The 12039-nt window shown below is 39.9% G+C and overlaps 1 protein-coding gene across 1 annotated transcript in view; it reads right to left on the bottom strand.

The window, feature by feature from the left end:
- Positions 1-12039, bottom strand: part of LOC126248956 (protein ERGIC-53) — a 94451-nt gene that overhangs the window by 43605 nt on the left and 38807 nt on the right. The window contains exons 8-9 of the mRNA XM_049950490.1: positions 828-1033; positions 490-604 (exon numbers count right to left, since the gene is read on the bottom strand). Coding sequence (XP_049806447.1) covers positions 490-604; positions 828-1033 — 321 coding nt within the window. The remainder of the gene's footprint in view (positions 1-489; positions 605-827; positions 1034-12039) is intronic.

Below are 12039 nucleotides of genomic sequence, written 5' to 3'. Positions count from 1 at the left end.
ACTGCCCCTCTCTCTCATGTTTTGCCTACTTGAGTGACCCTTACAGGAACTTTTCCTTGCACATCCTTCCAGTACAATATACTCCGGTTCAATCACTGGTTCAACATAGAATCAATTAGCAGGGAACCATGAGAATATGAAGGTGACCTACTGGATAACAAAATATGGAGTTCCTAAGATATTTGGAATAGTGGGTACCACTATTCTCTTACTGCAATTTAGCCATGCCCCTCCACCGACTTTTTTTTTATTGGGAAAGCTACAAGCAAGTAAAATATTCATCAAAATTGACCACCTCAAATCACAGATTCTATAACTCTGATACTGGAGCATAAGTGTTTTAGGATATATCAAATCGTCTTACTAATAAATTTCTTACATCAAATATTGTTTTATAAAACTTTCCAATGCTGCCTATACCGTAGGTCAAAAAATACCATATTATGCTCATATCCTCTCTTTTTCTACAGATCCGTATTTCACACTTACCTTATTTCCCGAGCAGCATTGATGATAGTATTCTGATTGGACAGGACAGCATCCACCTCATGGCGGCGGATAGTGTCAGTTATTTGTAGTGGTTGTCCCCCTGCCACCTGTCCTCCTATGAACAAACATTTAAAAATTTAATATAACTAAGACACTGGAATGTCCTTAAGTTACAATGTATTCTCCAATTTTACAACATAATCATCAGCATCAACATGAAGTTAGAATGTTCCAGATAAGTGGAATGTTCACCCTCATTTGCTCACAAATGTAAAATGTAAGTATCAATTGTAGTGTTAATATCTAGCATTACAGGGAATGGTATCAGTGTTACTTGCCTGTTGATATACCGGAGAGAAGGCTCATAACTCTTTCTTGTCTGCCAACCACCTCATCCAGTTTTCGACTCAGCTCATGAATCATTTCAGACATTTTGCTCTGTCCCGCAAATATCTGTCTCAATTCCCGTTGGCTATCAGATTCAAACCACTCATCAGAGAATGGATCACGGTCCTTGACTGCATCAGGGTGCTCACGACGATACCTGGAAAACATTAATTTTAAAGTATACAGAGTAACGAAAGATTTATTGAAAAATTATTTCATTATTAATCTGGAACCAACAAATGCTTGTGTCCTTCATTCTTAAATCATCTTATGGGTAACAACGAGGAAGTGTTATTACTAGCACATTTCCTTTATGAGAACTGTTTGTCTATGAAGCACATTAAGGAAAAAGGATGAAAATGTACAGTAGCTTATACACTTCACACAGAGTGATGTTAGTTGACTTTTGCCATTCAGTAGCAGTAATCCTACATTGTTGACTGCTGTTCATTGTTTTCATGTTCTGTGGATTAGTTTGCATGCTAAATCATAATGATGTGGAATGAGTCATCTTACACTAACAGTGCAAATTAATTTGTATGCGTGGTTCCATGCAGAATATTTCTAAAGGTATTTTTTAATGAAATGCAGATATACAGATGTGAGTGAGTAATTCCTATCGGGCAGAACAGAGTGATAGAAATTCTTCTGCAGACTAGAGGGAGTTGTCATTACTGTGTCAGACATGTAACTGAGTAATTGATGAAAAATTTTTGTTGCAGCACTGTACACCCCTTTTTGTGCTACAGACAACCTTAATGTTGAGTAATGAATCTCATTTTTCCTTCTGGTATTGTATGAGGCTCACTCCAAAAGAATTGCACACTATTTTTTTTTTATTCATCTTTTATTCTACATGTTTGGAAGTTTTACAGTGTGTAGATGCATCCTTTAGGAACAATATTTTCATTTCTCCACATAATTTCCATCCCTCTCAACTGCCTTACACCATCTTGGAATCAGCACCTGTATACCCACACAGTAAAATTCTGGACCAACCTGTTGGAGCCACTGTTTGGCAGCATGCACAAGGGAGTCATCATCTTCAAATCTTGTTCCATGAAGAGTGTCTTTCAGTTTCCCAAAGAGATGATAGTCACACGGAGCCAGGTCATGACTGTAAGGTGGGTGTTTCAGTGTTGTCCATCTGAGTTTTGTCGCCACTTCCATGCTTTTATTACTGACATGTGGCCGTACATTGTCGCGCAACACCAAAACATCCTGCTTTTGCAGATGTGGTCAAACAACTCAGTCAAGCTTGAAGTTTCTTCAGTGTCGTCACATATGCATCAGAATTTATGGTGGTTCCACTTGGCATCATGTCCAAATGCCAGAGTCCTTCGGAATTGAAAAACACCATAGACATAACTTTTCCAGCAGAAGGTGTGGTTTTGAATTTTTTTTTTGGGTGAATTTGCATGATGCCACTACACTGATTGCCTCTTCGTCTCTGGTGAAAAATGATGGAGCCATGTTTCATCACCTGTCACAATTCTTCCAAGAAATTCATTTCCACCATTCTCATACCATTCCAAAAGTTCGCTGCATACCGTTTTTCTTGTTTCTTTGTGAGCCACTGTCAACATCCCGGGAACCCACCTGGCACAAACCTTTTTTAACACCAACACTTCCAGTATTCTGCAAACACTTCCTTCCCATATCAAAACGTAGCATGACAATTCGTTCACTGTGATGCGACTGTCAGCAGTCACCAATTCGTTAACTCTCTGCACATTGTCTGGAGTGTGTGCAGTACGAGGCCTGCCGCTGTGAGGACAATCCTCAATATTGCCATGCCCGCTTTCATCATGTAACCTGCTTGCCCACTGACTTAACTGTACTGCGATCGACAGCAGCGTCTCCATACACCTTTTTCAACCTCTTGTGGATGTTTACCACTGTCTCGTTTTCACAGCACAGGAATTCTATGACTGCATGTTGCTTCTGACGGATGTCAAGTGTAGCAGCCATCTTGAAGACATGCTGTGACGGAGGCACTAATGGGAACAGGTTGAACTAAGTCTGAAAACAAGCGGGAAGGATGTATCTACACACTGTAAAACTTCACATGCAGAATGAAAACTGTATTTTAACAAAAAGTCTGCATTTCTTTTGGAGTGACCCTCGTAATTATGTAAATTGGTGTTCCTTTTGAACTGCAGTGGATTATTTACAACAAACTTCATGATTGAGTAAGTAACTCTGAAGCAGTAGTCACAATGCCCAGCTCCTCAAACAGATAGCACAAGATAATCATGTGCGGGCACTACATATTATTCTTACAGTATTTTGTGAGCAATGAAGACTTTTTAAAGCAGAGGAACCCCAGAACATAATTCCATATGACATTAATGAATAAAAATAAGCAACCTATGTCAAGTTGCTGATTTGTCTCTGACCAAGATTTGCAACATTCCTACAGGGTGTTTCAAAAATGACCGGTATATTTGAAACGGCAATACAAACTAAACGAGCAGCGATAGAAATACACCGTTTGTTGCAATATGCTTGGGACAACAGTACATTTTCAGGCAGACTGTAGGGAAGCAGCCTACTCACGCCGTAATAAACTCACATCAGTCTTTCCATTGTGTGCCAGCAAGTCCGCTGTAACTAGCTCTGACGTCATAAATGTTGCGCAATACTTTAAAAATCAAGCAAAGAACCTAAAACTTTTCTGGCATGTCAGAAGTAATACTAAATTAATGTGTGTTAAATATCAGTTCGATAACTTCAGCCATTTTCGAAATTTGGACGTTTTTCTGAAAAAATCATTGGCGCAACAGAAAAGAGCTAGAGACTTCAAAATTTATATTTAGATTCATCTTTCATAATAATTTAATAAAAACAGTACTTTGGATTTCACAAATTAAGATTTTAGTGAAAATTCATGATTTTCTGGTTTTCGTCTCAAAACTTAAGGAAGCAAGATAGATTAAGTAGGCTAGTAAATAAGGCTAGGATGTTTAGATTTAAATAGGTTGGAGATCCGCTATGACTATGAAGATGTGAAAAGTTTCTTTTGAATACCTATAAAATTATAGCGATAGCGGATCTCAAAAGGGCCAGTTCAGAGCTCATCTACTGCGTGCAGTGTAATTAAATTAATTCTCTCGCCCAAAATATTTAACTTAGCCACGTCAAAATTTTATTATCAATACTTACCTGCATGCTGAATGCACATATAAATTAAGAGCTTCATCGGCCATCAGCAAGAGAAGCTATGATTTATTAGGTAGCTTAATGTGGTGCATTACTAGCCCAGCGGCTAGTCGGGAGAGCCGATTTGATCAGGCGTTCCCTTAGCCGTCCGCACCGCGGCTTTATATATAAGAACGCTGCGCGAGGAAGGAAGGCCCCAGTTCTCTCCAGACGCTGAATAACACACCATCTGTGTCGGGAGTCGCGTCGCGTCGGTATCACTGCTACTAACAGCTTCGGATGCAGTATTCAGTTACTCGAGATGCACGTAACCATGAAATCATTTCAAGTGAAGTGTTAATTCTGGGATGATTTTCATTATCTAGCTTCAGTTTGCGTATTGTCGTATTTTCACGTGCCGTCGCGGGACAGACATTCTACCAATTATTTAGCGTGGCGTTTGATGAAATATTCTCATCAAATTATGGCGAGCATTCTTTTCAACATTTAATTCGGACATTTATAGTTGCATCAGCGCATTAGACTCTGAACTGCTCTGATAGTTAGGTTGTAGGGATACTTGTGTTTTTTTTTTTTTATCTGTGACTTTGAGAATATACTCAACTAGTTTGGAAAATCGTTTTTGATTAGAAATCCCGGACAATCTCCTAATTCCTCAGAGCTATAAGCTGCAGCTATAATTGTATTCTCAGATGAAGTGGGCACTAGGAACTCTAATTACAGGCTTCACGTTTTGTTAAATCACTTTCTGGGTGCTAAAAAGTAAATAGAGAGCCAGTGTTGAGAACGGCGAAAGACAGCATTAACAACATTCTAAAAGCCAGAAACTGATTCAACATTCAAACATTTATACAGCAACAACATTATTTTCAATACAATACGCTGCCCCACAAGACAAACTTTCGAAATTACAGTAGTTACAATTGTCAACAACAGATGGCGCTGCGGTCTGGGAAACTCTATAGTACGATATTTTCCACATATCCACCATGCGTAGCAATAATATGGCGTAGTCTCTGAATGAAATTACCCGAAACCTTTGACAACGTGTCTGGCGGAATGGCTTCACATGCAGATGAGATGTACTGCTTCAGCTGTTCAATTGTTTCTGGAGTCTGGTGGTACACCTGGTCTTTCAAGTGTCCCCACAGAAAGAAGTCACAGGGGTTCATGTCTGGCGAATAGGGAGGCCAATCCACGCCGCCTCCTGTATGTTTCGGATAGCCCAAAGCAATCACACGATCATCGAAATATTCATTCCGGAAATTAAAGACGTCGGCCGTGCGATGTGGCCGGGCACCATCTTGCATAAACCACGAGGTGTTCGCAGTGTCGTCTAAGGCAGTTTGTACCGCCACAAATTCACGAAGAATGTCCAGATAGCGTGACGCAGTAATCGTTTCGGATCTGAAAAATGGGCCAATGATTCCTTTGGAAGAAATGGCGGCCCAGACCAGTACTTTTTGAGGATGCAGGGACGATGGGACTGCCACATGGGGCTTTTCGGTTCCCCATATGCGCCAGTTCTGTTTATTGACGAAGCCGTCCAGGTAAAAATAAGCTTCGTCAGTAAACCAAATGCTGCCCAGATGCATATCGCCGTCATCAATCCTGTGCACTATATCGTTAGCGAATGTCTCTCGTGCAGCAATGGTAGCGGCGCTGAGGGGTTTCCGCGTTTGAATTTTGTATGGATAGAGGTGTAAACTCTGGCGCATGAGACGATACGTGGACGTTGGCGTCATTTGGACTGCAGCTGCAACACGGCGAACGGAAACCCGAGGCCGCTGTTGGATCACCTGCTGCACTAGCTGCGCGTTGCCCTCTGTGGTTGCCGTACACGGTCGCCCTACCTTTCCAGCACGTTCATCCGTCACGTTCCCAGTCCGTTGAAATTTTGCAAACAGATCCTTTATTGTATCGCTTTTCGGTCCTTTGGTTACATTAAACCTCCGTTGAAAACTTCGTCTTGTTGCAACAACACTGTGTTCTAGGCGGTGGAATTCCAACACCAGAAAAATCCTCTGTTCTAAGGAATAAACCATGTTGTCCACAGCACACTTGCATGTTGTGAACAGCACACGCTTACAGCAGAAAGACGACGTACAGAATGGCGCACCCACAGACTGCATTGTTGTCTATATCTTTCACATCACTTGCAGCGCCATCTGTTGTTGAAAATTGTAACTACTGTAATTTCGAAAGTTTGTCCGCCTGAAAATGTACTGTTGTCCCAAGCATATTGCAACAAACGGTGTATTTCTATCGCTGCTCGTTTAGTTTTTATTGCCGTTTCAAATATACCGGTCATTTTTGAAACACCCTGTACATACAAAAATGGCTGAGCTAAGTTGTTTTCAGAATTATAAAATGTGTTTTTTCCAGTTTAAATTTTCGTTAATACGTACAACTAAGAATTTTGAAGTTTCTATATTATTTATTATTTCCTCACCCTGTGCTGGACTTAATGGTGTAGTACCCCTAGGTGGGCAGACCTGGGTATGTTGTTCCTTCAAAATTGAGGGGGAGACCATTCAATGATACTTTTACGAACATTGTTTACCATTTCTTGTATTTCTGTACATATGGTCTGATTACACTACTAGTGTCCTCTGCAAAAAGAAATAAATCTGCTTGTTGTACAGGGTGATTCATAAAGAATACCACGACTTTAGGAATTTAAAACTCTGCAACGACAAAAGGCAGAGCTAAGCACTATCTGTCGGCGAATTAAGGGAGCTATAAAGTTTCATTTAGTTGTACATTTGTTCGCTTGAGGCGCTGTTGACTAGGCGTCAGCGTCAGTTGATGCTAAGATGGCGACCGCTCAATAGAAAGCTTTTTGTGTTATTGAGTACGGCAGAAGTGAATCGACGACAGTTGTTCAGCGTGCATTTCGAACGAAGTATGGTGTTAAACCTCCTGATAGGTGGTGTATTAAACGTTGGTATAAACAGTTTACAGAGAATGGGTGTTTGTGCAAAGGGAAAAGTTCTGGACGGCCGAGAACGAGTGATGAAAATGTAGCACGCATCCAGCAAGCATTTGTTCGCAGCCCAGGAAAATCGACTCGCAGAGCTAGCAGAGAGCTGCAAATTCCACAATCAACTGTATGGAGAGTCCTACGAAAAAGGTTGGTTATGAAACCTTATCGTCTGAAATTGGTTCAAGCACTGTCTGCAAATGATAAGATTAAAATAATCGATTTCTGTGATTTTATCCTTGCTCAAATGGAAACAGATGAATCTTTCGTTTCAAAGATTGTGTTTAGTGATGAAGCAACTTTCCACACTAACGGGAAAGTCAACCGTCACAATGTCTGTATATGGGGCACTGAGAATCCGCGGGGAAACAACTCAGTATGAACGTGACTCACCTAAGGTGAACGTTTTCTGTGCCATTTCACCCAATAAAGTTTTTGGTCCCTTTTTCTTCGAAGGTGCTACTGTAACTGGACTACAGTATCTGGAGATGTTAGAGAATTGGCTGTTCCCTCAGCTCGAACAAGAAGCACAACAATTCATATTTCAGCAGGATGGAGCGCCACCACATTGGCACTTATCTGCCCGTGACAGAGCACTTCATCACTGGCCTCCAAGAAGCCCTGATCTTACCTCCTGCGATTTTTTCTTATGGGGGTATGTTAAGGATATGGTGTTTCGGCCACCTCTCCCAGCCACCATTGATGATTTGAAACGAGAAATAACAGCAGCTATCCAAACTGTTACGCCTGATATGCTACAGAGAGTGTGGAACGAGTTGGAGTATCGGGTTGATATTGCTCGTGTGTCTGGAGGGGGCCATATTGAACATCTCTGAACTTGTTTTTGAGTGAAAAAAAACCTTTTTAAATACTCTTTGTAATGATGTATAACAGAAGGTTATATTATGTTTCTTTCATTAAATACACATTTTTAAAGTTGTGGTATTCTTCTTGAATCACCCTGTATATTAGAAGATCGTTTACACGAGGAACTATAGTGGACCTAAGATTGAGCCTTGGGGAACCTCATATGTGATTTCTCCCCAGTCATACTTACGTCATCAGACTATATTGTTTGAATTACTAAGTACAACTTTTTGCATTCTTTTGGTCAGATATGACATTATCCAACGGTTGGCTATACCACCAATCCCGTAGAACTTCAATTTCCTAAGGAAAATTCTGTGACACACAATCAATTGCCTCAGATGGGTCACAGAAAATGCCAACTAGCACTGTTTTATTATTTAATGCTTGTAAAATTTGGTGAGTGAACATGTAAATGGCATTCTTAATATAGCACCTTTTCTGAAATCCCAACTATGATTCAATGAGGGTATTATTGTTGCTAAGGTGAAATACTAATCTACATCACTATCTTGAAAATTTTGGGAAATGGCGTCAGCAGTGAAACAGGTCTGCAGTTATTGACACATCTCCTATCACCTTTCTTCTAGAGGGCTTTATCAATGGCATATTTCAGTCTCTAGAAAAATGCCTTGAGTTAGTGATGTATTACATATTTCAGATACGACTGGTCTTATAAGGTAACAGATCTTTAGTATTTTCTTGAAAACACCCATCAAAACCAAATGAACTTTTATTTTTGAGAGAATGTATAACGTTCTAAATTTCAGAAGGAGAAGTTGACGATACATTCATGAGATTTAATTTTATGGGAGTTACATCGTCAACATACTGCTGTGATTTTTGTCTTTGAGTGTTTGTCCCTTTGTTTTCTACTACATTTATGAAATGATTAATAAATATGTTTGCCATCTGTGACTCATCATTTATAGCCCTTCCATTTAATCCAATTGTGATGTTACCCTGCTGTTCTGTGGCTGGTTGTCCTGTCGTTTCACTCCATTCCATATAGCCTAAAGTATGTTGTCAGAATTACTGATTTCTGATGTGCGTCTTCCTTTATTTTTAATAATCTTGAGTAGTTTTTATAGCGTGTAACTACTGCATTATCTCTACTTGTTCTTGCCAAAAGATATTTCCCTTTTCCTTTCACAAGATAGTTTAATCCCTCTAGTGGTCCATCTTTTTACATGGCTAATTAATGTCCTTTTGATTAACTTATGCAGAAAGCTATTTCCAAATAATGATATGAGTTTATCAGAGAATAGATTAATCATTCGGTGGGAGTGCCTGCGGCAGTTAGCCCGAGATTTAGTTTTCTGTTAGTATCACATATAACATTACAGTTGTGTCCACATCCGGATACTTATTTGTTATTCTCAACAGATGTCACCACTTACTACATTTGCACAATTCATGCTTTCAGCAGTTTGGTTTCTATTGTTGCTTGAAACGCAAGTGTTGCGTTTGCAGTGTGTTTGCCACTACGTGCCTTGTGATTTAAGTATTTTCTATACATGTGTTTTCTTTCACCTCAAGGCAATCTTTCTTTTATATTAGTATATAATGTACATTCGAATTGACTCAAAGCTCCCATATGCAATTTTCATTACTTTTTACAATCTTTGATATTGGCTTGCAAGAATATATTACTTTTATAAAAACATGTGTCTCATTATGTCTCATGAAAGTGTGGAAATGGAGAAAAAGAAGGCATCTGAGAGGCACCGTCTAATTGTACGGCCTGAAGACTATGAGAAAGTATTGCGAGAATTGTCAGAAGACGAATTACAAGATTGTCAGATTCATGAGAATCTGAGTGGGAAGAGGAAGTTATTGAAGAAAACCACAGCTGTGAATGAACAATCAACAGGGGAAACAGATGACTATCTGGTTGAAGAGAGGAGAAAACAAACAGATGATTATTGATTTTACGTAGGAAAAGATAAAGAAACTATCTGGATAAGTGAACTGCTTCCTCCTTCTTCTAAAACCAAGGTCGAGAGCAGGCCAGGTCCAAAAGCGGATATGTACAGTATATCCCTAATAAGCCCGCAAAATATGGGCTCAAGATTTATGCCTTGTGCGATTTTACACCCTGAACTTTGAAATTTACTGTGGTAAGCAGATGCCAGGACCCTACCTGAAGTCTAACAAGAAATTGATGCATTTTACCTATTTATTACTGATGGGATGATTGACAACATTGTGGAAAATACAAACCAATACATCCAGAATAGTAAAAGAGCTTAAGTTCAATATTCAAGAGAATGAGACTGCAGAGACACCACAAACCAGAGATAAAGGCTCTTTTAGGCGCATTATATCTAATAGGTATAAAGAAAGGACACACAAATTGCTGTGAACTGTGGGATGCAGATGGTACAGGAATAATTATTTTACAAGCTGCACTTTTGCTTTCTGCTTCGAACCCTTAGGTTTGACGACCTGGGTACCCGGAATGAAAGGAAAAAAAGTGACAAACTAACACCTATTCGGGACTTCCATCATGAGTTTGTCAAGAACTGCCTTGCTCACTACAATGCCAGCGAGTTTGTCACTATTGACAAGATGTTGCATCCTTACAGAGGATGCTGCGGATATGTACAGTATGTCCCTAATAAGCCCGCAAAATATGGGCTCAAGATTTATGCTTTGTGTGATTTTACACCCTGAACTTTGAAATTTACTGTGGTAAGCAGATGCCAGGACCCTACCTGAAGTCTAACAAGCCTGATGACATTGTGCAAACATTAGTGACGCCAATTGAGGAAACAAACAGAAATCTTACTTTTCACTATTAATTCACAAGCACACACTTCTATGTGCTCATCACAACAAAATCTACTTGTCTCAATGTTTTGTAACTTTTGTTCTGTCTAAATATAAAATATTTAAATATGTCTGCTTGTGTCTATATATATATATATATATATATATATATATATATATATGTGTGTGTGTGTGTGTGTGTGTGTGTGTGTGTGTGTGTGTACCCGTCCTTTTTTCCCCCTAAGGTAAGTCTTTCCGCTCCCGGGATTGGAATGACTCCTTACCCTCTCCCTTAAAACCCACATCCTTTCGTCTTTCCCTCTCCTTCCCTCTTTCCTGATGAGGCAACAGTTTGTTGCGAAAGCTTGAATTTTGTGTGTATGTTTGTGTTTCTGTCGACCTGCCAGCACTTTCATTTGGTAAGTCACATCATCTTCGTTTTTAGATATATTTTTCCTACGTGGAATGTTTCCCTCTATTATAACCATATCATTAATTTGAACCCAACAATTAAGTTTGTTATTGTCGCTGTTGCATTTCGAAATCTTTCCTGTCGTCTTATTTTCCCTTTATTTTCTGGTCTTTAAATATGTCTGCTTGTGTCTGTATATGTGTGGATGGATATGTGTGTGTGTGCGCGCGATTGTTTACCCGTCCTTTTTCCCCCCTAAGGTAAGTCTTTCCACTCCCGGGATTGGAATGACTCCTTACCCTCTCCCTTAAAACCCACATCCTTTCGCCTTTCCCTCTCCTTCCCTCTTTCCTGATGAGGCAACAGTTTGTTGCGAAAGCTTGAATTTTGTGTGTATGTTTGTGTTTGTTTGTGTGTCTGTCGACCTGCCAGCACTTTCATTTGGTAAGTCACATCATCTTCGTTTTTAGATATATTTTTCCTACGTGGAATGTTTCCCTCTATTATAACCATATCATATGAATAATCGATAGACTAACGTGCGCTGGATGCTAGTCGCTTTGTGAGACAAGGTTTTTTTCCTCAGTAGCACGAATTTGCCCCCCCCCCCCCACCCCCTCGTAGAACTGGGCCTGCTGCGCATGCAATAATATGGCAGCTTGGTAACTCCAGTAAAATTTTTCCCGGTAGCATCTAGCTGCTTGCTGCGACTGCTTACACAGCCAACACACACATTTCTGTAGCCAGAAGGGGGAGAAGGTACTACTCAACTGCGCATGCGCATGATCCCGCTCGTAACTACTAAAACGAATCTAATGTAAACAGTTGTGACGTCACGCTCATCGAAGGCAATTTGTTGTTACGGAACATTGCATAGTCTTCCTAAAGCCTTTGACACACATTGCTGTTGGCAGACGCTTGTATGAGCACTGTTTTGTTGCTGTATATGGAGCATTTCCTTTGCAAT

This window comes from Schistocerca nitens, chromosome 3 (assembly GCF_023898315.1).
Source record: "Schistocerca nitens isolate TAMUIC-IGC-003100 chromosome 3, iqSchNite1.1, whole genome shotgun sequence".
NCBI classification, from domain to species: domain Eukaryota; kingdom Metazoa; phylum Arthropoda; class Insecta; order Orthoptera; family Acrididae; genus Schistocerca; species Schistocerca nitens.
This window is presented reverse-complemented; position numbering and strand designations above follow the sequence as displayed.